This window comes from Vipera ursinii, assembly GCF_947247035.1.
Source record: "Vipera ursinii genome assembly, chromosome: 2".
NCBI lineage: Eukaryota > Metazoa > Chordata > Lepidosauria > Squamata > Viperidae > Vipera > Vipera ursinii.
Genome location: NC_139513.1, coordinates 137,475,784 through 137,501,114, shown reverse-complemented (window position 1 = coordinate 137,501,114; position 25,331 = coordinate 137,475,784). Strand labels below are relative to the sequence as shown.

The 25,331-nt window shown below is 45.3% G+C and overlaps 1 protein-coding gene across 3 annotated transcripts in view; it reads left to right on the top strand.

Annotated features, from left to right (window-relative positions):
- The window catches only part of STAT2 (signal transducer and activator of transcription 2), a 41,014-nt gene extending 25,253 nt beyond the window's left edge, over positions 1 to 15,761 (top strand). For all 3 annotated transcript variants that reach the window (XM_083356165.1, XM_083356166.1, XM_083356164.1), the window contains exons 14-24: positions 2,123 to 2,179; positions 4,164 to 4,247; positions 8,469 to 8,567; positions 9,317 to 9,452; positions 9,808 to 9,857; positions 9,950 to 10,056; positions 11,009 to 11,148; positions 12,206 to 12,394; positions 13,304 to 13,358; positions 14,472 to 14,593; positions 14,792 to 15,761. In XM_083356165.1, the coding sequence (XP_083212291.1) occupies positions 2,123 to 2,179; positions 4,164 to 4,247; positions 8,469 to 8,567; positions 9,317 to 9,452; positions 9,808 to 9,857; positions 9,950 to 10,056; positions 11,009 to 11,148; positions 12,206 to 12,394; positions 13,304 to 13,358; positions 14,472 to 14,593; positions 14,792 to 14,982 (1,230 nt within the window). In that variant the 3' untranslated portion in view covers positions 14,983 to 15,761. The remainder of the gene's footprint in view (positions 1 to 2,122; positions 2,180 to 4,163; positions 4,248 to 8,468; positions 8,568 to 9,316; positions 9,453 to 9,807; positions 9,858 to 9,949; positions 10,057 to 11,008; positions 11,149 to 12,205; positions 12,395 to 13,303; positions 13,359 to 14,471; positions 14,594 to 14,791) is intronic.
- The last annotated feature ends 9,570 nt before the right edge of the window (positions 15,762 to 25,331 follow it).

The following is a 25,331-nucleotide window of genomic DNA, read 5'->3' as shown; positions in this document are numbered from 1 at the left end:
TCTTTTATGCATCCTGTGAATCAGCCTTATTGAGTGAAAAGGGCCAGGGGAGTTCAGGTGCTAAAGCCATAAAAATTGAAGCTGAGCAGGGACAAAGGAGGAAAGGGCTCCTGCTGCTTCCAAACCACAACTGCAGTTGATCTCAGACCTGTGAGGGTCTTTTCTTCACTGTGGATCCCCTTTAGATACTGGTAGTCCTCAACTTACAACCACAGTTGAGCCAGAATTTCCGTTGCTAAGTGAGGCATTAAGTGAATTTTGGCCCATTTTACAATCTTTCTTGCCTCAATTGTTAAGTGAAACACTGCACTTGATAAGTTAGTACGTGCTTTTAAAATGCTGACTGAATCTAAGAGACTGCACATAGCACAATAATAATAAATGACACGTCAGATCAAAGAAAACCACATTTCTACAAACTAAAAATGGCAATAGCTTCCTTTTTGGGAGGCACTTCATCCCCTCTCCCTTTTCTTTTCTTCTGTCTAAGCTGTTGAGCCTGCTAACCAAAGCAGCATTGCGACACCTGAAATGTTACGCAACCTAAGAATCATATAAAGGTAGTCCTTGACTTATGACCACAATTGAGCCCAACTTTTCTGTTGTTAAGTGAGACATTTGTTAAGTGAGTTGTGCCCCATCTTATGACTTTTCTTGCCACAGTTGTTCAGTGAATTGCCGCAGTTGTTAAATTAGTAACCTGGTTTTTAAGTGAATCTGGCATCCCCATTGACTTCGCTTGTCAGAAAGCCGCAAAAGGGGAATCATGTGACCGTGGGACTCTGCAACCACCATAAATATGAACCAGTTTGCCAAGCGTCTGAATTTTGATCATGTGATCATGAGGATGCTGGAAAGACGGTAACACTGAAAAATAATCCTAAGTGATTTTTTTCAGTGCCATTGTAATTTTGAACTGTCTCTAAACAAACTGTTGTAAGTCGAGGACTACCTGTATCTTTTGTAGCCACGGACCAGGGCCACAGACTCACAAGATTTAAGTCAAGATTTAAATCGTAACATTTCTGCAAGCCTTTACAGATGCTCTGTGATGACATCACAGGTTGAGACCCACTGAACTAGATCATAACAAAAGGACTGAATCGACAGCTGACTTGGGAGCTGCAGTTTGGGAGGAGGTGATAACACAGTAGCTGTTCCCTTCCTCTTGTACTGATTTCCCAACTTAGGTCCTGTCAGGCCCCCACCCATCCGGGTTGCTTGTTTTAGTAGGGAGTTCAGGTGGCTAAAATTTTGACCTATTGTTTATCTGGTTATTAAAAATCTAGTGTTTAACTATTTCAGGAAGTATGCTGTTCCAGTATCTGTTACTGTGGAAGCAAAGTGGCATTGCACATCAAAGCCCCAAATAATCTACAATCCTTCTTCTAAAAAGGTGTTAAAATAATGATGCTCTGATAAAAGTTGTGAGTCAGGAGCATACAAAGCAACCCCAGAGAACATTTGCTTTTCCATCTGCATAAATGAATGGTGCTGTGATTTTTTCCTATGCTTCAGCCTTTTATTTAAGTAATCTTTTAAAGCAATGTTGAACATTCAACATGCAAGAGTAGAAGTTGAGGAGAAGCTGAAATTGGTGAAAAAAACCCAAAATGATTTTGAAAGACATGCTTCTGATCTCACACAAGCACATCAGCTTTCTGCTATTCATTAAAGTAAGGACATCTTTTTCCAGATGTTCTATGTTAGTCTGTAAGAGAAACCCCATTGCTGCAAAAGTTGCATTAAAAGATGTTCAGCATCAGTGATTCATTTATTTTAAAGCAGCTGCATATTTTTTTTCAAGCTTACCTGGAGGACTAAAAAGATCAGGATGCTTCAGTGAACAGCAGAGAGGTGCTGTGCTTGCACAAGAAGTCCAGCGTTTTTTAAAAACTATTTTCTAAGTGGTCACAATCATAGAAACTAGGTTTGTTTTCTGATAAGCCCTTTTGTTCATACAACTGAGTAGGATGATAAGTATCTCTTTGAAAAGAACCTGTTGAAGTGATGCATTTGGAAGGCAGTAAATTGGAGAAGATTCAGCAATATATTGATTTGGTTTGATGTGCTCTCTGTTCCTTTTCAGTCTTATTAATAAAAATTCTCTTCTCTTTTCAAGACGCTGAAAGAGCAGAAAGTCTCTGGTGCAGGGAAAGGCAACAAAGGGATTAGCGAGGTGAGATTTCAGTTAGACAACAGGTGATGGTTTATTAGTGTAAAGATACCCTACATTACTTGTGGACCTGACCATAGATTTGGGCTTAATAATACCCAGAGGCTGTGTTATCCCCAGAAAATGTTAAGGATCTGCTTCTCGAGGTGGTAGAGCAAGCTTAAAGATTGGAAAATACGTCTCAAGTTAAAAATGAGGAATAATTGCAAATTCCAGTACTTCACTGATCTTTGGCCCCATTGCTTGCACTTCTGTTTATTTATATTCATTTGTGTATAATATTTTTCGCTAAAGTAAAATTCCCTTCAAATAAGGCTCTATTCCTTCATGCAATTTTCTTGGAAGTGGTATTGCCTTCTTCCAGGTTGATTTTCAACTTCCCAATATATCCTAAGGCCTGGGAGTCCCTTATTCAGATATAAACCAAGCTTTGTTTTTTATGCTGTGGGAAGCTTATTTATTCTTACTTTGGAGGTTCTGGAGTAGGTGATGTATAAATCTGCGTATATAGGTAGTCCATGATCTATGGCCATTTAGTCAGCAACTGTTCCAAGCTACCAGGGTACAGAAAGAATGGTGGTTACTAACAGTCTTCAGAGTTCTGGCTGTCCCAATACCCCATGATCACATTTATTTTATTTTATTTATTTTTAATTCCATTTATATCCCGCCCTTCTCCGAAGACTCAGGGCGGCTTACAAGCTTAGCAGTAGCCTAATAATCATGATCTGGGTGCTTGGCAATCCATTCACACTTAAAATTGGTTGTCAAGCACCCTATGATCACATGTTTGCCATTTGCAGCCTTCTCTTCTGGCTTCTCTCTGCCTAGAAAGTCAGTGGAGAAATTAGCAGGGAAGGTTACAAGTCACCAGGATAAGCTCAACCACCCCCACCTCTTCCCCTCAGCATCTCTGTGCTTACACCAGTCATTCAAATGCTGTAAGGTCTTGCCTCAGCTATCTATTCAGGAAAGCATGACTCCTGAAACAAGTGTTATTTCAGGAGGATCTTTCACTGAGAGAATGTGATTGCAGAGAAGCCAGTTCCCCTATGAAAACGTTAAACTAATTCCGAATTGTTCAACCCCCATCCCAACACCCCAGTCCATCAGGGACCAATCCGCAGGCATGAAGGTGTTTTGAGAACTCCGTGACGAAAAGGTGATAACAAAGTGTCTTCTTGGCACCGCAACCTTGGTAGCAGGCTGAAACCGGCCAGAAAGGAGTCCATCCAGATGGGCCTGGCAGCCCATTCCCCCCTCCCTGTTTCCCACATTGACTAATACAGGGGTGTCAAACTGCCAACCCGTGGGCCAGACGCATCACAACGAAACCACGCCCACCCCGTTGCCGGCAATGGGGAAAAAGTTCCGATATGTCGCGCGACGTCACATGACATCGCGAATTTGACATGTCTGGACTAATACATCAAAACGAAAGCAACAAATTCTTCAAACCCCAACTAGCCATCCTCCTTCCCCCTGGAATGGCAACGTTCCAACAGGGACCTGACGCATACCCTCCCTAAACTGTGCCTCCCACCTGGCAGCAGCCATTTTTACCTGCCTGCAGGCCTGGTAAACTTCTTACCAACTCGCAACTTTTTACCAACTCCCCCACTTACTTGGGTGGTGGGAAACCATCAAGAAACTGCCTTACCTAATGGCCATGGCATTCGATGATAGGACACCAACCAGGATTGCAGGGATTGGCATTGCTAAGCAATGTAGTTGCACTTTAGGACCACTTTGCTTGGCGATGGAAATTGTGCTTCTAATTGCCATTATAAGGTGAGGAATCCCTATACTGGTTTCTTTACCTATTTGAATGTATAAACACAACGTGTCACCCGCTAAACAGAACATATTTCTTATAAAGGGGATTCTTGTAAGTTTGTGTTGCAGTAAAACCTGAAAGCATAGCACACAGTAGTCTCAGCAGCTCTGATCAGCCTTTGTTCATTTTCTCCTGGGGTTTGGCTGATAGGGATCATTGCCGGTCACTGAAGAATTGCACATTATCACTTTCACCATGGACTACTGCTATCAAGGTATCGAGTGCCAGCTGCAGGTAAGAGAATCTTGCTAATTCCATTAAACATAGGAGGGGAAGGCAGCTGTACTATTATTATTACTTCATGTGGCATGGGGGCGACGTAGGCTGAATTTGGGGAGACCCTGGTTAACTAGGTTCTCCTCTGATCTGTTTCTGATCAGTGATGGCATAAGATGCATCCTTTCGACTCAGTGGTTATAAAACCAAATGACTCAACATTTGTTCTTCTTATGAGATGGGCAGCTATATAAACTTGATGTACAGATAATGCCTGAGTTGCAAACGTTCACTTAGCGAATGTTCAAAATTATGTGATAAACGCCCCCTTAGTGTTTACGAACAAGTCTCGAAATTATGAATGTTGCAGCACCATGGCAGTTGTTCACCCTTACTAACGACCACAGAGGCACTGCAACGTTCACCCTGGCTATACCCTTCTTCCCCCCCCACCCCCCGCCAGGTTTCCATAGACACTGTGGATACTCACCTTGTGAAGGTCTAGAGAGCCTTTGTTTCTTGGCCTGTTTGGCTGCTTCAGGCCTTTGGTGCATTTGCAGAGAATGGAGGCCTAAAGTACCACAAGATCACTTGAGAACAGTAGCACGAAATCTCACACTACTGATCTCACTTGAGCTCATGGTACTTTAGGCCTCTGTTCATTGCAAACAGAGGCTTGGAAGCGGCAAAGGGCTTTGTAAACGGAGGAAAGGCTTGAAACTTCGAAGCCTACCTTCCATTTGCAAAGCCTTTTGCCATTTTTGTAAAAAGTCTTTGATGCCGAGAACAGAGTCCCAGATTGATGCCCGTGTTACTCCCTGCTTCCGTTCTCAGCCACAAAGGCTTTTCCTCAAGTACATTTTGTGTGGAGACTGGAAGCCTGAAGTCCTGCGAGATCACAGCTTCCAGAAGCTTCCAGTCTCAGCGCCCAAAGTGTTTGCAAGCTGGCCGGATGCTTTGAGGTAGAATTTTCGCTGACCCAAAGCCTCCCGTCAGCTTGCAAACATTTTGCATGGAGACTGGAAGCTTTTGGGCGCTGTGATCTTGTGCGGTGGAGAGGCTGAAGAGGAGACAGCTTGCTAGATCTTCGCAAGGTAAGTGACCCGGCGCGGTAGGATGGGGGGGAAGCAATTGTGGGGGGCATGAGGTATCTCAGTGGGGGGGAGGCTTTGGGTGGTCTGAAGCAGGTGGCCTGCTCCATCACTAGGCTCCCATGGCCTTCCCCACCGTTAGATACCTCATGTGCACTTAACGAACCGCGCATTTATTAGCAAATGCGTTGTGGGCGAAAGCAGGTACACCGTTCATGCCTACGAATCCTTACCAATGGAATGGGCAGGCTCCATTACGTTCGTGACTCAAGGACTACCTGTATAAACAAACATTATCACCTATTTTCTGTATGAATCTAAATTTCTAGACTTTTTTTAATATGAAGGAGAAATTAAAATATCTTACTAACTCTTGAAATAACTATCATCTTCTGCATTGCCACTACACTGCCCCTTCTCCAAAAGACTGCTGAGTACCGTATTTTCCGGCGTATAAGACGACTTTTGAACCCCTGAAAATCACCTCAAAAGTTGGGGGGTCGTCTTATACGCCGGGTCGTCTTATACGCCGGAAAAAACACACCTTCGGATCTTTTTTCTGCTGGGCGGCGGGATCGCTGGGTGAATGGAGGCAGGCGATGGCGACCCATGGTTAAGCGGCGAACGGGTGATAGAGGGCAAACTCTCGTCAGCTTCTGGGGCGGCTACTGCAGCTGCTGCCATTGCTCGCTCAAGGACTGGCCGTGCTAGCGCCTCCAATGCTGGCTGACAGGTCCCTGATGAGAGGAGCAGGACTAGCCCGCGCCCGTCGTCTTGAGCAGCCGCTGCCCTGTTTCCCTCCCTGTTTCCCTGCTCCGCCTGCTCTGTGATTGGCCCAGCTTTGCTCCTTTCCCACCAAAGGGGCGCCTCGCCTTATTGTCTCTGAGCTCTCTCGCCTGCTGCGCTACTGCTCTCAGTTCCGCACTCCGAGCAAGCAATTCTTGTGGTCAGCGCGAGTCAGGCGGTGCCTCGGCGGGAGCAAAGGCTCTCCCTTCCTACGGTCGAGCGGGGCGCCTCTGGGGACCGCCTGCCCGTCCTCTCGTCGGGGACCTGACAGCCAAGCATTGGAGGCACTAGCACGGCCAGTCCTTGAGCGAGCAACGGCAGCAGCTACAGTAGCCGCCCCAGAAGCTGACGAGTTTGCCTTCCATCACCCGTTCGCCGTCGGCCGCTTAACCACGGGTCGCCATCGCCTGCCTCCATTCAGCCCAGGGCTCCAGCCGAGCGGGAGTCATGTTTCTGCGAAGAGGCGGCGGCCGTGGCGGCAGCAAGGGACTCGAGAAAACTTCCTGTTCGTCGTCCTTCCCCAGCGACAGGAAGTTTTCTCAAATGGGTGGGTGGAAGAGCACATTTGCAGACGGAGCAGCCGCGCGTCTGGAGCCAAGCCCTGCCCAGGAGGCGGTCAGCCAGGTGGGCTCGGAAGACGCGCTGGAGAGGCGGGCTTGGTGCGGCCATGCTGAGGCCGGCTGGCGAGGACCGCTGCGTGGTCTGCGGGCGAGAGGGCCGCCAGGCCTGCCGGAAGTCCCTGGAAGTTCCTGGAACGGGCTGGCAGGCACGCTCTTCCCCGGCCTGCCGGAAGTCCCCCAAACTTGGAACTGCCTGGCGGCGGGCAGGCGCTCCCTCCCCAATCCGCCGGGGAGCGTCTCCCAAAGCGCAGCATCTGGCGGCCGGGAGTCCGTCGGCCTGGTCGCTGGCGAGCTGGCCCGCGGCTAGGGCCGGGGCCCAGGAACAGGTAGCCGGGTGCGGGTGGGGGTAAGGAAAGCCGGGCGCGGGCTTCTGCGGCTGGTTGTGAGGCCGGATGCGGGCGTCTGCCGGGAGACATAGCGGGTAGCAGGGCGTGCTCTGCTTATGGTCAGATGCCGCTTGGGTGAGGGTGAGGGGCTGGAACGGGCTGGCAGGCACGCTCTTCCCCGGCCTGCCGGAAGTCCCCCAAACTTGGAACTGCCTGGCGGCGGGCAGGCGCTCCCTCCCCAATCCGCCGGGGAGCGTCTCCCAAAGCGCAGCGTCTGGCGGCCGGGAGTCCATCGGCCTGGTCGCTGGCGAGCTGGCCCGCGGCTAGGGCCGGGGCCCAGGAACAGGTAGCCGGGTGCGGGTGGGGGTAAGGAAAGCCGGGCGCGGGCTTCTGCGGCTGGTTGTGAGGCCGGATGCGGGCGTCTGCCGGGAGACATAGCGGGTAGCAGGGCGTGCTCTGCTTATGGTCAGATGCCGCTTGGGTGAGGGTGAGGGGCTGGAACGGGCTGGCAGGCACACTCTTCCCCGGCCCGCCGGAAGTCCCCCAAACTTGGAACTGCCTGGCGGCGGGCGGGCGCTCCCTCCCCGATCCGCCGGGGAGCGTCTCCCATAGCGCAGCGTCTGGCGGCCGGGAGTCCGTCGGTCTGGTCGCTGGCGAGCTGGCCCGCAGCTAGGGCCGGGGCCCAGGAACAGGTAGCTCTTCCCCAGCCCGCCGTAAGTCTGGCTTTGCACCATCTGCATCAGATGGGGCTGAATCGGGCTTCTGTCGGACACTTGGGATACGTTTTTTATTTAAACAAAAAGCTGTCCGAAAATTGCAGATGGAAAGACATGGGATAAGAACATCGAAAGACAGGACCATAAAAACAATCCTTTGAAAGGGTGGGCGTGAGTGTTAGAGTGGTGATTTAACACTCCAGTTAAAACTATCTAGCATATTTTTCATTCAAACCTCTCCTTCATTACTTCAGTCTGTTGAATTCAATGGAGGACTCTAGGAGAACATGATACCATGGTGATTCTGAATGTGACAATTTTGGATCTGTTTGCAAATCCAGTCTGGCATCACTGAGTTGTGTTTGATTGATCCAAACGGAATTTTGGATTATGACGGACAGGGAGGGCAGGGCATGTAAGTATTTTCCGGCATATAAGACAAAAAACCTTGAAAAACTTCTTAAAAGTAGGGGGTCGTCTTATACGCCGGGTCGTCTTATACGCCGGAAAATACGGTACCTAAGAACCTGGGATGACTATAATCCATTGTGATTGGAATTGTGTCTGCACATCTTGCTTTCCTGCCACTGAATGGACTTACCAATACAGCAATAAGTCTTTGGTAGTGTACAATGCCCTGGAGTATCTTTGCGGTGCGTTTGTATTGATTCCTTCTTTTCCAACCTTTTTTCATCATCAGACATCGACCTTGCCTGTGGTGATTGTTTCCAATGCCAACCAGATCTCCAGCGCTTGGGCTTCCATTTTATGGTTTATTATGCTCAGCACAGATACTAAGGTAAGAACCTGTTTTCTTACAGCTGTTTCTCGGAAGTGGGCATTATTGTTTTCTTACCACTTGTATTGGAACCAACTTTTCTCTGCTTTGGATGGGGAAGGCCTCTCATTCTGCTTGCATAAATCACTAGTTCTAGGTGTTCTCTGAAGGAATCATTTCTCTCATGCTTCCCTCTTGTATGCAGTTCAAGAACACCGAAATCAACTGAAAAGCTTCTGCTTAACTTCCACGTCTGAAAACTTTCTTTGGTAGCACCTCCCCTCAGGATCTCTGTTTCTAGAATCATATAAATGAGAGTAGGGAGCCTAATAGAAGAATGATGTTCTTGAGGGCAAGTTTCATTCTTTGTTGATGTCCACTTGTCCTCCAGCAGCTAGCTACTGTGCCAGACATACAGTATATGGCAGGATACCATCACTTTGGGGGTGGAAAGTAACATCTATTTTTATCTCACAACATTTAACCTCTCCAAAGTCTGGGTTTAAAGCAACCCTCCTAATCTAATTTTCCCCCGGTCATATAAGAGAAAGGTCTCATAAGGCTGAGGTCACAGAACTTTCTAGAAGAAACTGATAAGAAAAGGTTGCAAAAAGCTAGTCTGTAATCCCAGTTTCTTTGGACAGCCCAAGGGGATGAATTATGTCTCTAAAACTGTTCCTCGTATGTATTCCATGGGGAGCCTTTGCACGCATAGAACAATTTAAAATAAAACGAAGTGCCCGATTAATGCTTTTTTTCCCCCTTCCTAGAACCAACTGTTTTTCTCCAACCCACCAGCTGCCACCTGGGCCCAGCTTTCCACTGTATTGTCCTGGCAATTCTCAGCAGCCACTGAGCAAGGCCTGAACATCCAACAGCTCAAAATGCTGGGAGAAAAACTCTATGGTAAATTGGGAAATTTTGTCCATAGGGAGATGAAGCAGGGATTTCACTGACATGGACAGGTCTGGGTTGAAAGTCCTGCCAGGGCTTATTCTGTCTCTGACTTTTTAGCAGAGAGGTTTAGGCAAAATGGGCATTTATAAATGGTCAAGAGCTGGGAATGTAAAATCAGAATTAATTCATGCCTGATTCATTGGAGAACTGTGTCCAAGGTCTTCAATTCTGCTTCCCAGCAGTTTTCATTCTCCTTGTAAAGTGAGACAAGAATAGCACTGTTGTAAGAAATAACGTTCTGCTCAGGTTCATATCCTTATCAAGTTAGTTGTATGGTTTTTCTCATTTTTTCTTCCCATCAAAGGGCCAGGTGTGAACTCACAGAGTACCATCACATGGGACAAGTTCTCAAAGGTAAGCAGTTCTTCCCGAAACAGCTTCCCAGAGGTTGTTTGCTGTCCAGCTACTAGCCTCCTCATTTATCTGTCATCTTTTTTTTTCTCCAGGAAGCAACTCCCAGCACCCCAAAGGAGAATAATTTCAGCTTCTGGACCTGGATTGATGGAATCCTATTGCTGATTCAAGAGCATCTGCTTCAGCTCTGGAACAAAGAGTAATGATTGGGGAGAAAGGGAAAGTGATAAAAATGAGGACATCTGGATTATTCCTAGCCTTTGGGGGAGACACCAAATCATACACAGATAGTCCTCAACTGGCAACAGTTTAGCGACCGTTCGACGTTACAGTGGCATTGAAAAAAGTGACTTATGGCCATTTTTCACACTGGCAACTCTCTCCATGGTCACATGATCAAAATTCAGATGCTTGGCAAGTGACTCATATTTATGACCGTTGTAATCTCCCAGGGCCAAGTGATCACCTTTCGGGACCTTCTTTACAAGCAAAGTCAATGGGGAAGCCAGATTAACTTAACAAGTGTCTTTCTAACTTAACAATTGCAGTGATTCATTTAACAACTGAGGCAAGAAAGGTCATACAGTGGGGCAAAGCTCATTTAACTGTTTTACTTAGCACCGGACATTTGGGGATCAATTGTGGTTGTAAGTTGAGGACTATCTGTATTACTTGTTTGGGAGACAGTCCCACATACTGGGGTGGTAGCAGCATCTCTCCTGGATTTGGGAAGAGAATTTCATAACTCTATCTTGGAAGGCTGGGGATACAGCTTTTTCCCATGGTTTTCAACACCACTGTTTTTCAACCTTGGCAACTTTAAGACATGTGGAATTCATCTCTCAGAATTCCCCAGCTAGTATGCTGGCTTGGGGCTTGTGGGAGATGAAGTCCACATACTTTAAAGTTGCCAGTTATTAAAAAAAACAAAAACCTGTCTTATGACCTTAACTGAGATTGCAGAAGCCAGGAAAAGAGCACAGTGTTTAGGGTTTTTTGCCTGGAACAGCAAAAACATCGTGACTCTGCAAGTAGGAAACAGGGTTTGAAAAGAAGCAGTGAGGAAGAGATGAAACCAAAGCTGTTAGAAAGCAAGGGAGAATCAGTAGCTTTTCCTGATATATATCTTTCCCATTCCCAAATTTGACTAGACTCATCATGGGATTTGTGAGCCGCAAATACGAACAGCGTTTGCTGAAGAAGAAAAGAGCGGGCACCTTCCTAATACGTTTCAGTGAGAGCACCTCCAGTGGTGGCATCACCTTTACCTGGGTAGACTTTAACAAGGAGGGTGAGTTTTTGGATTCCTATCTTACCTTTCATCATCTTCAGTGATGCCCTAGAAAATAGCTTATCCCAGTTTATTAAGCTTTGGCCTGAAAATAGACAAGGATTTTTCAAACTGCACTAAGAATCGTAGGGTTCCTTAAAACTTGATGGGGTTCTGTAAAAGACTGAGGGCAATTTTTTTTTAAAAAAAGAAGTCACTCAGAAACAGCCAATTTTCTATCATTAGACGTTTGTCCCTTTAATTTTTTTTTAAAAAAAAAATCATCTCCAAAGTTAAAATACAGGAAAAAAAGGAAAAAAAAAGACATCAACTGAGACCAAAACAACAAACAAAAAACAATAATAAATAATATTTGTATAACAAATAAATATATCGTTAACATTAACATTCAATTTAAAATGTCCGGCCTTATTGAATGCTGAAAAATATATTTCAAATATCTGATACGTTCCCCACCCCACTTGCATAACAGGTCTACAACTAGTTATTATTTTCTCATCTATGTTTACTGAAATACTGTGGTACATAAAAAGATGTCACTAAGGTGGAAATCTTTTGTCCATCTATCAAGTCGACCCACCATCTGTTCACTTAAAAGAAAAGAGTTAACAGGTAACCTCCAAAACAAAAAGAATCTTCAAAGCCCTCGTGAAGGTGAGAACAATTAACCAGTGGAATGGCTTCCCTTCAGACGTTGTGGCTGCTCCATCACTGGAGATTTTTAAGAAGAGATTGGACAGCTATTTGTTGGGAATGTTATGTAGGACAGGGGTGTCAAACTGCCGGCCCGCAGGCCAGACGCTTTACGTGGAAGCCGCGCCCACCCCATTGCCGGCAATGGCAAAACAGTCCCGATACGTCACACGGCGTCGCTTGTTTGACATGTCTGGTATAGGATCTCTTGCTTGAGCAGAGGGTTGGACTGGATAGAAGACCTTCAAGGTCCCTTCTTCCAACTCTGTTCTGTTATCCTGAATCCCTCCTCTCATCAAGCGCACAGCCTCCCAGATTCAAATTTCAGGATGGTAACAGAAATCTCTCCATATCATTTTTGCAGGTACTCCTGAGTTCTATTCAGTTGAGCCCTACACCAGGAAAGAGCTGGAGTTCCTTTCCCTACCTGATATCATCCGAGACTACCAACTCCTGGCTAAGGAGGTCATCCCAGACAATCCACTCCTCTACCTGTATCCTGACACTCCACGGGATGAAGCTTTCGGCTCTTATTACAAAAAACGCCAGAAAGGTATTAGCGGCTGGCAGTTTCTCCTTAGGCATTCTCCACCAGGACTCTTATTAGCTGAGCTGCATTTTTCCATGGATGAGTTTATATGTATTCTGATATTTCCATAATTGCTGTATATGGGAGTTGATATTTAGTAAATGAAATTTTTTGGATAGGGAAGGTTTAAAGTACATTTTGTCAGATGGATGGTGATGATGATGGATTATGATGATACGTTACAGAGCAACCTAAATTGTTCCGGAGGGTTTACTATTTCAAGGAGGCAAAGACAGATGATGCCTCAGATATACAAGCGATGCTCTCTTGGCATGGGAAACAAGTAATAAATATGGGCTCTTTCTTTGTCATGCAAATTTCAACAGTGGAGGCAAAAGATTCACCTTTCCACGTGGCATTTCCATCAGAGTTCTTCTGAAGTATTCATGCTATCCTGAATAAAATGATAGTGCAAACATTTATCTCCATCATAAGGATATGCATTTGAGGAATTCTTTCCAGTATTCTATCGGGTAATGGTTGTGCAGTGTTCGGGCATTTCACTGTCCATTTCATATATTTGTTTGTTTGTATCCTGCCTTTATTTATTTTTTCTTACAAAAAACTCAAGGCAGCAAACATACCAAAGACACCTCCCTCCTCTTGTGTCCCCCAGAACAACAAGCCCATGAGCTGGGTTCAGCTGAAGCAGAGAGAGGCTGGCCCAAAGCCACCCAGCTGGCTTTCATGGCTAAGGCGGGACTTGAACTTACAGGCTCCTTGTTTCTAGCCTGGTGACTTAACCACTGTCATGAACAAGCTCTCTGTCAAGGAAGCTATGAAGGAAATTCTGTGAAATCTGGTGCAAGGATTGTAAAGTATTGGTAGTTGTTGCTGCTTCTCTGTCCTTCATAGCCTGTCCTTTCTTTCCAGTAAGCACGACGGAACAAAGAAGATACTTGAACCGTCGCCTGATCAGAGTCTCTGCGTGAGCAATACCTTCTTAATTTCTTTCTTTCTTTCTTTCTTTCTTTCTTTCTTTCTTTCTTTCTTTCTTTCTTTCTCTTTCTTTCTTTCTCTTTCTTTTTCTTTCTTTCTCTTTCTCTCTCTCTTTCTCTTTCTTTTTTTCTTTCTTTCTTTCTTTCGTTCTTTCTTTCTTTCTTTCTCTTTCTTTTTCTTTCTTTCTTTCTTTCTTTCTTTCTTTCTTTCTTTTCTTTCTTTCTTTCTTTCTTTCTTTCTTTCTTTCTTTCTTTCCTGCTTTAAGCAGGTGATCGTAATTGTCTCGTGCATCACTCCCCAACTGTTTTTGGTTCATCTGAATCCAGCATTCTAGTGCGGTCCCACTTCTCATGGGCTCTGTATCTCCCGATAGATGTGAGACGCTGGGCTAAAGTGGGAATCCTGTTTCCTCTCGCTGGATTAAAGGCCTTTTTACAAAGGCCTTAACTTGGATCCAGAGTAATGCAAGTAGACAGCGCTTCTCATGGAGTTACTTTCTTTCTTCTTGCCTCCCACTCCTAAATGGGATTAAATGGGATTAAAATAAAAAAATAAAAATAAACCATCCCTCAGCTTTTTGAGGCAGTTTTGACTAGAGGAGAGAATCATCAGGGAAGGAAAGTTCAGGAAAGGAAATAGGTCTTCTTGTTTATGGAACTCCTTCCTGATGTTATATGTCCTGCACAGCCTTTGAGTTGTGTTCTTCCCTAGCTTAGCTAACCCTTCTGTCCTTAAACCTAGCTAGGTGGGCACCTTCGGAATGGAACGGGGCGTTCCCCTATCAAGCTATTGTTGCTTGTGCCTTCCACTCAGGGAGGGGCTATCTCAAAGTCTTTTTATGAAAACTGGTTGATGGGGGGGTGTCAAACACCTGAGTACAGCTTTCAAAAATTGGAGAAATGAAATCTGAGCTGATTGCCTCAGTCTTATGTAAAAAAAAAGATTTTAAGAGGTTTCAGCTGAACCTCTTTAGCGAGAGAGTTCCCCAACTTGGGTGCCGTGGCAGAGAACACGCTGTCCTCTCATCCCAGTTATGGATGTTGCTGAAGGTGGTGGAATGCTTCTTTTTTTCCCCTTTCTCCTTTAATTCATCTCCGTCTAGGCAACCAGGAGAGAGTCAGACACCAGATGTAAAGGAGCTCCCCCCTAGAAGCAATGAGTTGGTCGCTGATGAACCGGGGAATCTTGAGTATAAACTGGAGGATGTTCTGATTGCCAAGGAAGGTAAGTAATGGATCTGGGCCCTCTTAAGTTGGGCAACTGTTATCCCAGAAGTAATCCTTTTTTTTTGAGACTATGGTTGCAGGATTCTCTTTGTCCGTTCATTTCCATTTTCCCTCTTTCCTTTTGGATTTCTCTCATTTGTCTTTCTGATTTTAGTTCGGCTGATTTGCTCTCTCTTCTTTTCTTTTTTTTTCTTAGATCCTTTTCTTTTCCAGTTAAATGAAGAGCAGCAACTGCTCCAGGAACCTTCCAACTTCCTTGAGATTCCACAGCTGCGTGTGGATGACCCAGTTTTCCAGTGTCTGCTTCCTCTCGACAATACAAGCAATGGCATTTCTGGAAATGATATTGAGGATTTAATGAATGATTATGCTAAGGTAGAGATATAGGTCTGTAGGTCCGATCCCTTCATATTTTTGTGTAAACCAAAGAGTAATTAGGTTTTAGTTGTAAAATGAATATAAAAAGAGCAGAAGACCCACAACATAAGTGAATTTAGCTGGCAGCCATAGTTTTGTATTTTTACTTTTTATTTTTTTTATTCATCAGATTGATATGTCTGCCCATCTCTGGGCAGAGTTTCTACTGCCCAGCAGAAATATATTCAAAGTGGCTTCTGAGAGAAATGCCAAGATTATTTCCCAAAGACAGACACATAAACACACACACACACACTTAATTCTCTACATGTTTTTTATCCCCCCCCCCCATTCTTTCTTGCCTATAATATACAATCAAGGGCATTGACTCATATAGGAAAAAAATACTTGGACTTCCAAAAGGCTTACATGTTGGACTAACTCTTGATTAGAGTTGGACCAGGTAAAGAAATCTTCATTTTGAGTTTAAGGGGTTTGCAAAAAGCCAGTTTGGGAAAAGGAAATATAATTTACTAGAATCTAGAAAAGTAGTGGAAAAAAGATACCCAGAAATATAAAAACGATGTGCTCATTCAGTTAATTGGGTAAGCTGGGGACCTTTTGAATTAATGGCTCAGCATCCATCCAGTTTATTAGCAGGTGTGTTTGTTTGAAAAATAACATATCATAGTTGTTGTTTGCTAGAATTAGAGTTACCATGACAGTAATCAATGACGTAATACTGAGCTTTCATTTCTGTTTGTCTTGCCTCTCAGTTGTAAATTTGTAAATAAAAAGATGCTACAAAATATGGCTTCTGTCTGCATCCTTTATGGGAAGCTGGCCCAGTCAAGCTGCTCTGGAATTTCCCTTCATTTGGAGAAGTGGCAAGGATCAACCAGATCAAACTGTACTTTGGAAAAGACACCTAGAGCAGGGGTGTCAAACTCAATTTCATTGAGGGCCACATCAGCATTGCAGTTGCCCTTGGGGGGGGGCAGATGGGTGTGATCAGGGTGGGTGAGGTCTACTGGGTAGGCGTGACTGGAGTGTGTGTGGCCTACTGGGTGGGCATGGCCAGCTGTACATCGTGTCAAGGGTGCCTATGGGGGCCTGGTCAGGAGTGTGACAGATCTGAGGGTCTGGCAGGAGATGGGACCGGGGCAAGTGCCAAGGCATTGTCCACTGGAGGAGCCTCACTGTTCCTCTCAGGTCGTGTGTGTGTGGGGTCCTGGATGGTGGTGCAGAGGTCAAATGCCCAGCCCATCCATCAAGCACCTGCGGCACTAAGCCCAGCCCCACTTCCCCAAGGGGGCGCCCCACTGCACTTACCTCCTCCTCAAGGCTGCTGCTGCTGTGCTTATTCTCCTTAGCCAGGTTGCTCATGATGGGTAGGAGGGCAAAGTCAAGAGGGAGGCCCAGTCCCTCTCCATGTGAGGAGACCTGGCTTTGTATCCAAAGTTTCCTTAGCAATAGGATGGGAGACCCCCCCCCCAGGATAGGCCAGGAGGAGGGGGCAAGGGGATGGTGAAAGGGCAGCAGGGAAGGACTAGGCAGGACTTCCCTGAGACCCTCCCTCTCCCTTGCTTGCTTGCTTGCTTCCTTCCTTAGAACAGAGTGGTGGGAAAATATTTGAGATGAGGGAGGAAGAAAAACAGGCAAGGGCTTCCGGTGGCTGCGCGGCGCCGGAGACAGCCTTCCCGGGCTGCCCGCGGCTCAGCTGAGTTATTTTCGCCCGAAACAGCGCCGATCAGCTGTTTGGGTGAATTTGAAGCCCCCTCCTCGGGAGAAGAGGAGGGGGTGAGCCCCCAGGTAGGGGTCGAGTTCTCCGGAGCCGCCTGAGCTTATGGCTTGGGCGGCTGAAGGATTGAACTCCCCCGTAGCCTGGGCTGCTCCCAGCTGGCCAGCGCCTCTGCTCCTGATTTCTTGGAGCAGAGCCAGGCGTCTGCGACCACCCCTGCTTGAAGGAATGACTATGGATTAAAGGAGCAGGCAGAGCGGTACAAGAGGAAAAGGTGAAGAGGATTATTATATTTTACTCTCCAGCTTGATGGACTTTTTTGAATTTTAAATCTGAAGTGAAAGTGCGTCACAATTGAAAGTAAAAGATGGCGGCTAAACCACCCCCTAAAACTCTTCGGAGTGCTGGAACTTCTCCGGTGCAACAATCATTATTGCAGGCGTTGCATCCTCCTGATGTATTGACATCGAAGGACTTACAAGATGCTCTTGAAAAACACACCCAGGTAATTTTGGAATTAATTAATGATAGATTTGCACAACTGGAGGAGAAATTGGAGAAATTGGAGAAGAGAATGGAGGAGAGGATGGAACAGAAGTTTAGAGTGATGAAGGTAGACATCTTGTCTTCAGTGTATAAAGTGGCTGGGTGTGTGGAAGAATTGGAGGAAAAACTAGAAGACTTGAATCAAAAGAATGCTATATTAGAAGCAAAAGTATTGGAGAATGAAGACAAAATGGATAAGGAACTGAGTCTTGCTCAATATTACCAGATGCAGTTTGCCATTAGAATTAGAGGCTTAAAGGAGAATAATAAGGAAGATCTAAAGCAGCTGGTTTCTGAGGCTTTCGAAGTAGTATTGAAACAGCCAGCATCTGAAATAAAAGGAGGTATGGATAAAGTGTTTCGTGTGAATTCATGGATTGCTAGACAGAGAAAGTTTCCTAGAGATGTGGTGGTTTATTTTGCAAAAAGGGAAACTAGAGATGAAGTTATACGAGCTGCTTATGATACTAAAGTTGTGATTGCTAATCAAGAAGTTTTGGTCCTAAAAGAAATTCCTCCAAAGATTTTAAGGAGAAGGAAGGATTTTACATTTCTTGTGCAAGAGCTCAAGCAACGAGATATAAGGTTCAGATGGGAGATCCCAGTTGGGTTGATGGTGACGCACGAAGGTAAAAGGTACCGTCTGGTTACTGTGATGCAAGCGCGTGATTTCTACAATAATGTTTTAAAAGCAACGCCATTAACACTTCTGGAAGCTGCAAAGGGTTCTGGAGAAGGAGTACATCAAGAGGCCGAAGATGGTCAGATAGAAGACAACGGTGTTGGAGGAGATCAAGTTACAACTTCGTTGGATGATCCTATAGAACAGAGGGTGACGCGTGCTGCTTCAAAACGATTCAAAAAGAGAAAATAGCAGGATTTGCAGAAGTCTATGGAATTTTTACAACGTACTTATAGTCAAGTAATGGGAGGTGGGAAAAGATTTGGGTGTAGACGCAATATATTTTTATATGTGGTGGATTTGTGGAAAGGTGGAGGCTTTTTGGATGAAAGTTTGGTGGAATATACAGAAGATTCTTAAATGGAGGTTAAAGTTTTGTTCGCAATCTTTTTTTTTTTTGGAATAATTATAGATGTGGCAGCAAGACTTTTGATAGCTCACTACTGGAAGAGGAACTGCCGATTACAGAAGAGTTGACTTTAAAGTTTTCTGATTTGGTTGAGGTGGCGAAGATTTTGGTCAATTTGAAAGATTATTTGTAAGAATGTTATATTATGGAATGGACAAAAGGGATGGAGTCTATTTAGGATAAGTATAGGGTTAAGAAGTATTATAGTATTTGAACAACTCTTTTTTCCTTTTTTTCCTTTCTATGTTGGGGTTGTTTTTTTTGTTTTTAATATATATTTAATATTATTAACGTTTGTTTTATCCTATATAAGCTAGAGAGTGATAGATCTGAGAGTTTAGGGTTGTTGGCTTATGGTTGTTTATGTTTGCTTTTTTATATATATACCTTGTATTTAGCTCTGGGAAGTGGGGGGGGGAAGGGGGGAGGGGGGAGAGGAAGGGGGGGAGGGAGAAGGGAGGGGGAGGGGGGATTTGTAAGGGGAAAAATTGTATGCTAAAACTTTTTAATAAAAAAAAAACAGGCAAGAAACGCAGCTGGGGAAGTGTCATCCTTCGTGAGAAAAGTAGAAATGCACCGTCACCTGGAAGTGGCCAGCACATGGCCTACTTCACATAACTTGCTTGGTGGGCACTGGGAGAGGGGATGCCATGAGCAGCGTGAGAGTCGATGTTACCTGCCCAATGCTGCCCAGCCCCCAGCCTGCCCGGTTTTGGCAGGCAGCAGGGTGTTCTCCTCACAGTGCCAAGAAGCTGGGTCGGGGGGCACGAATCTGAAGAGAAGCGCAACGCTGCCCAGCCCCTAGCCTGCCCGAAGTAGGCAGGACCATGTGCTGGCCACTTCCAGGCGATGGTGCATTTCTTCATTCCTCACAAAGGGTGATACCTCCCCAAGCGTGTGCCCAGTAGGCAGTGCCGACATGGCAGGGGCTGGTCCCTCACTGTTTTCAGGTGGCCTTGTGGAGCTAAGACTGAATGTATTTCAGCATAGATGACCACCACGAAATTGTACATTGGCTCCTGGCCATTCCCTCACTGTTTCCAGGATGACTTCGCGGGACACATGAAACCACTTCGCGGGCCAGATCTGACCCCCGGGCCTTGTGTTTGACATGTCTGACCTAGAGAGCTGTTGGAGGTCCAGCAGATCCGAATCTGACCAAACACAGCTAAGAACTTAAGTCTTACCTAGTGGCGATGGAAGCGGCAAAGCATGTTTACTTTTCCACTCTCATTGCGTCCACAGATAACTGCCCAGCCGCCCTGTTTAGAGTGACCCGCTCACTGCTTAAACAGTGACCGATGGATGACCCCTTGCAGGGTAGGGCTGAGGAATTTGTACAGTATCTGCTGGACAAAATCGCTCAGATCCGGACTGGTTTGGACTCCGACTGGGTGGAATCCGGCGAAGTGGAGAGGGTACGTCTTGGTTATACCATTTGGGGTGAGTTTGACCCTGTTTCTTTGGATGATGTGGACAGGATTATGCGTAGACTGAGCGCTACAACTTGTTTATTGGACCCATGTCCCTCCTGGCTAGTTTCGGCTGCTGGGGAGGTGACAGGGCAGGCTCCAGGCAGTTGTCAATGCTTCATTGATAGAGGGTGTCTTCCCCTCTGCCTTAAAAGAGGCGGAGGTGAGGCCCCTTCTCAAGAAGCCTGCCCTGGACCCGGCCTCTCTGAATAATTATTGTCCTGTCTCCAACCTTCGCTTTGTAGCGAAGGTTGTTGAGAGTGTTGTGGCGCGTGAGCTCCCGCAAATCCTGGATGAAGCGGACTATCTGGACCCGTACCAGTCCGGTTTCAGGCCTGGTTACATCACAGAAACGGCATTGGTCGCACTGGTAGATGATCTCTGGCGGGCCCGGGACAGGCCTTGCTCCTCTGTCCTGGTCCTACTTGACCTCTCAGCGGCTTTTGATACCATCAACCATGGTATCCTGCTGCGACGGCTCGAGGGGTTGGGAGTGGGAGGCACTGTTTTACGGTGGTTCTCCTACCTCTTGGGCTGTTCGCAGTTCTTATTGGCAGGGGGGCAGAGATCTACCCCGAGGCCCCTTTCTTGCGGGGTACCTCAGGGGTCGGTTCTCTCCCCCCTCCTGTTTAACATCTATATGAAGCTGCTGGGTGAGATCATCTGTGGCTTTGGGGTGAGGTATCACCAATATGCGGATGATACCCCAAGCCAACCCAGTGATGCCCTTGACGTGATGTCCCGGTGCCTGGAGGCGGTGCGGGTCTGGATGGGAAGGAACAGACTCAGGCTGAACCCCTCCAAGACCGAGTGGCTGTGGATACCGGCATCTCGGATTGCATGCTCCATCTCTTTTGTTGGGGGGGAGGTACTGCCCCCCTCAAAAAGGGCCTGCAACTTGGGTGTCCTCCTGGATTCACGGCTTAACTTGGAAGATCATCTAACTGCTGTGACCAGGGGGGCCTTCGCACAGGTTCGCCTGGTGTGCCAGTTGCGCCCCTTTTTGGACCGAGATGCCCTATGCACGGTCACCCACGCCCTTGTCACTTCTCGCCTGGATTACTGTAATGGTCTCTACATGGGGCTGCCCTTGAAGTACACTCGGAGGCTTCAGCTGGTGCAAAATGCGGCCGTACGGGTGCTTATGGGAGTTTCTTGATACTCCCATGTTACACCACTCCTGCACGAGCTGCATTGGCTTCCGGTTGCCCTCCGGGTGCGATTCAAGGTGCTGGTAATTATCTTTAAAGCCCTACATGGCTTAGGCCCAGGGTACTTGCGAGACTACCTGCTGCCATTATCAACCTCCCATCGCCTGGTTTGCTCCCACAGAGTCGGCCTCCTCAGGGTTCCGTCGGCCAGGCAATGCCGGCTGGTGACCCCCAGGGGAAGAGCCTTCTCTGTGGGTGCCCCGACCCTCTGGAATGAACTGCCTCCGGGGCTGCGGACGGCCCCTGACCTTCGGTCCTTCCGCCGTGACCTGAAGACATGGATGTTCCAACAAGCGGGCCTGGACTGGCTATGGTTTTAAATTTGGCTTTTATTGGGTTAAATTGTCATTTATTTATTACACCCATTGTTTAATTCTTTTTAAAATTTTGTACTTTATGTTTTTTAATTTTTATTGTTGTGAGCCGCCCTGAGTCCTTGGGGAAAAGGGCGGCATATAAATTTAATAAATCTGAATCTGAATCTGAAAATTGAGCAAATACAAGCTACATCCACACCAATCCTTTCCTGAAATACATGTGTGTAATTTTTACTATCTTCTGCAACTCTGGGATTTCTGTCCTTTTATTCAATCTTTTTATTTTAATAAAAACATTTGGGTAATTGTCAAATTCCTGGCTTTCATATTTCTGTCCTGTCAAGTATGAGGCACTGTTTGTAGATACAGATGTAGAGGTCTGCGATAATAAATTGTAAGGATATTGACATTGGCTTACTGATGCAGCAGAGCACTATTTCTTTCAATTTTGACAACCCTCTCAAAGTTTGGCAAATTCAGATTTGCTATAAAACATTGAAATGGAAGTGTTAATGTGGGACACCACCGGGGAAAGGGAAGGTTCCAGGAAAATGCCCACTACCGATGATGCCCCAATAGCTCCCATCGTCCCAGCACTGTATGAAATAAGTCAACAAAAGCAACTGAGTTACGCTAATTTTGTATATTGCAGCACTGGATGAGTTCAGGCAGCATTCTGCCCTGTCCCTGTAGGATAGGGGTGTCAAACTGACGGTCCATGGGCCAGACGCGTCACATGAAAGCCGCGCCCACCCCATTGCTGGCAATGGCAAAACCGTCCTGATACGTTGCGTGATGTCACGTGACATCGTGAGTTTGACATGTCTGCTGTAGGATACTAGAGGGGAGGGAGAAGTCTCTCACCGCTGTGTCCTTTTTCCATTTATGGAACTGTTGAATACATTTCAGCAACACAAATTTTTATTGCAGTCGATCATACAAAACACTTCTCATAATCCCTCAAAAGAGGATGAACATACATTTTACATTGTAAATGAAAGTGAGAGATTCTTGAATGATCCCCCCACTTTTGATATTAATGGTTGGCACTTAGTTTTCCTATACATTCTTGGTCACTAGCACAGCCGTGCTTAACAGGAATTGAGCCATATAAATAAAAATAAATATATTAAATAAGTACATTAAATATATATTAAATAAATAAGAGCACATTCTCCCAGGTCATCTTCCCCCAACTTCTCTTGTCTCGTTGATTTTTGCATTCCCAGACAATGGATTGTATCTTATGGATAATGTGCAAGTATGTGAAGGTTTGTAATGAAATATTCTCTCTCCCACCATGGCATGGTTCTAGCTCAGATAGTTACGTTCCTATTCAATGCTGCACAGTGGGCAAAGACCCGTGCCATCAAAATTGCAAACAACTGTAGGCGCTGTAAGATGACATCCACCACATGCGATTCCTCCCATGCTTGTATTTCTTTGGCTCCACTTCTGCTTTCACCCTGTAGTTAGAAAAGGACATAGGTCAGATCTGCATTTTACCCAACTATCAAGTTGTCAGTCCTTGTGAATGCTCATCCTGGCAATGGGGTTTGGATGCTCAAGTTAGAGAAAATAATTTGGCACAATCTGAGCTGGTGACTAAACAGGGCCAAAGGGAGACATTTGGAGCTATAGGCCCTCTTCGGGAAGTGTGCAACTCTTGTGTTTACCCTATGAAAGTAGCTATGAGAACCATAAGGGGAAGGGAAATAATTTCTCTCTTTGTAAAAACAGAGCCTTTCCTAACATTGTTAGTGCCTTCTTGACCAGTAGTCTTCAACTGAAAAAAAAGTGACGAGCAGTCCTTGCACTTGCATTGTTGCAGCGTCCCTGTAATCTGTTCCTTTTGCCTCATAAACATACTTTACCTTTGGAAGGAGCTGCAACAAATCAGTCACAGCAGTTCGGAGCCCAGTAGTAGTATCTGATTTTGAATACTGTGTCAGAAGTTCCTGATAATGGTGAAGAGCTGGACGAATCTTCCTCAGACACAGCTAAGACAGAACAAAAGCTAGTGGTCATTTTAATTTGATCCATCAACCAAATTTGGAGATCCCTCAATAGAGGGAACTTATTCAAAGCTAAAGGCTTGCTTGTATGGCCCTCCTTACGTGGTTGGGGAACTCTGTGTCATGGGTTCTTTTAACTGTCCCCAATTTGGTGGGCTCAAGACACAAAAGAGCCAACAACACAGGTCCCTAGACAACACACGCAAGCCCTTACATACTATTAAACATTAAACACTCTTCTCCACAACTACTCCTCCTACTAGTACTCCTTATGAGTACAGCTAGAGAAAAAACACCCCTTTCAAGTTGCTTCAGCCTGCCCCACACCCCTCCCTCTTATCTTCCCTTCTCCCTCCCCCCCCCTCAGCTTTTATAGGCAACCTTGCTTTGCTTAAGTGAGGAGGGAACTTAAAGAGACAGGACAAAAGCAGCACAGGTGCTGGCAATCTTCTGGGCCGCCACTCTGTGCTCACACTGGTTAGAATAGAACTTGTGTGATCATCTCCCTCCTCTACCCCCCACCCCGCCCCCCCTCTACTTTTAAAATGCCAGACTCAAGGCTGCTTTTAAAACATATCTTTTAGAATGGGCCAAGCTGACTGAGGAATTCTGGGAGCTGAAATCCACAAGTCTTAACGATGCAAAGATTGGAGACCTCCACTAAATATAAATGATGAAGTCTGACTGGGGTTGCTTATTGAAGGAAATGAGATCAGATATGTACTAATTTTTCTCTTGTCGTGCAAAGTTGGAAATCTCTTCTTCCATTTTGGCTCTCTTTTTCGATTGCCAGCTATAAACATTGTCCCTTCCCAGAAAAGCAGCCTTCACATTCATCAGCTAAAAGGACAATCCTGCAAGTATCCCACAAAGGATTTAGTATTAGCCAGATTCTTCAGACCTTCTCATGAAGGCTCTTTGAGAATGAGATGCATACTCTGAATACTTTATTGTGTGTATCAGGCAAGTCATCTTTTAGGGAAATCTCCAGAATCACCTTATCGATGAGAGGAGCATCATATACATTTGATAACGAAGAATAGAATAGAATAGAATAGAATAGAATAGAATAGAATAGAATAGAATAGAATAGAATAGAATAGAATAGAATAGAATAGAATAGAATAGAATAGAATAGAATAGAATTCTTTATTGGCCACTGTGATTGGACACACAAGGAATTTGTTTCCGGTGCATAAGCTCTCAGTGTACATGCAAGCAACAAGGGATAAATCATGATCATAATCAAAAAAATTCCTTAGAACACAATTTAAGCACTATTATGCTATGTTTGTACAATTATCTCCATAATTTACAATGCCTTCTTAGTATCATTCAGCCATTATTTAAGTAATGCCTGTCTGCATAAGTATTATTTTTGAACCGTTACAACTGGATGATTTTAGAAACTCTACATCACTATTGGAGAAATGATCTAAATGTATATATAAAAAAACCAAACAGTTTAACTGTCTTAACTGATTTGCAACTGTTCTTGAATTAGTAAAAAACCACCAAGATTACAGAAATCACAGTACATAGAATGAAGTAATGTTTTACTATTTGTGATGTTTTTATGCTTTTCAATATGGCTTGTTTTGGATAGACGTAATTACCATGCTGTTCTTGCCCAGGGAATCTGGATCACAGTGATCGTTGCATTCAATTCGCTGAGGAAGTGAAATAGTTAAACTTGTTTCCTAGGGGGAAAAAATAGAGGCACTAAATATAAAGAAGTACATCAAGCACATTTAAAACTGAACCAAATGTTGGAATACAACCATCCCTACCAGATACAACTCATCTTTAATCTTGTTCCCTTGTTATTTTTCTGTTCTGAAATTATATTGTGTAGAAAATGTCTGCCTATTCCCCTCCACCCCATTCTCTATCTGTGTTCAAGTAAAGACATTTGTTTTTTGAGCATTTGGATTTGGATATCTGCAAGATTAAATGACCCCTTCCAGGTCTACATTTCTAATCTTT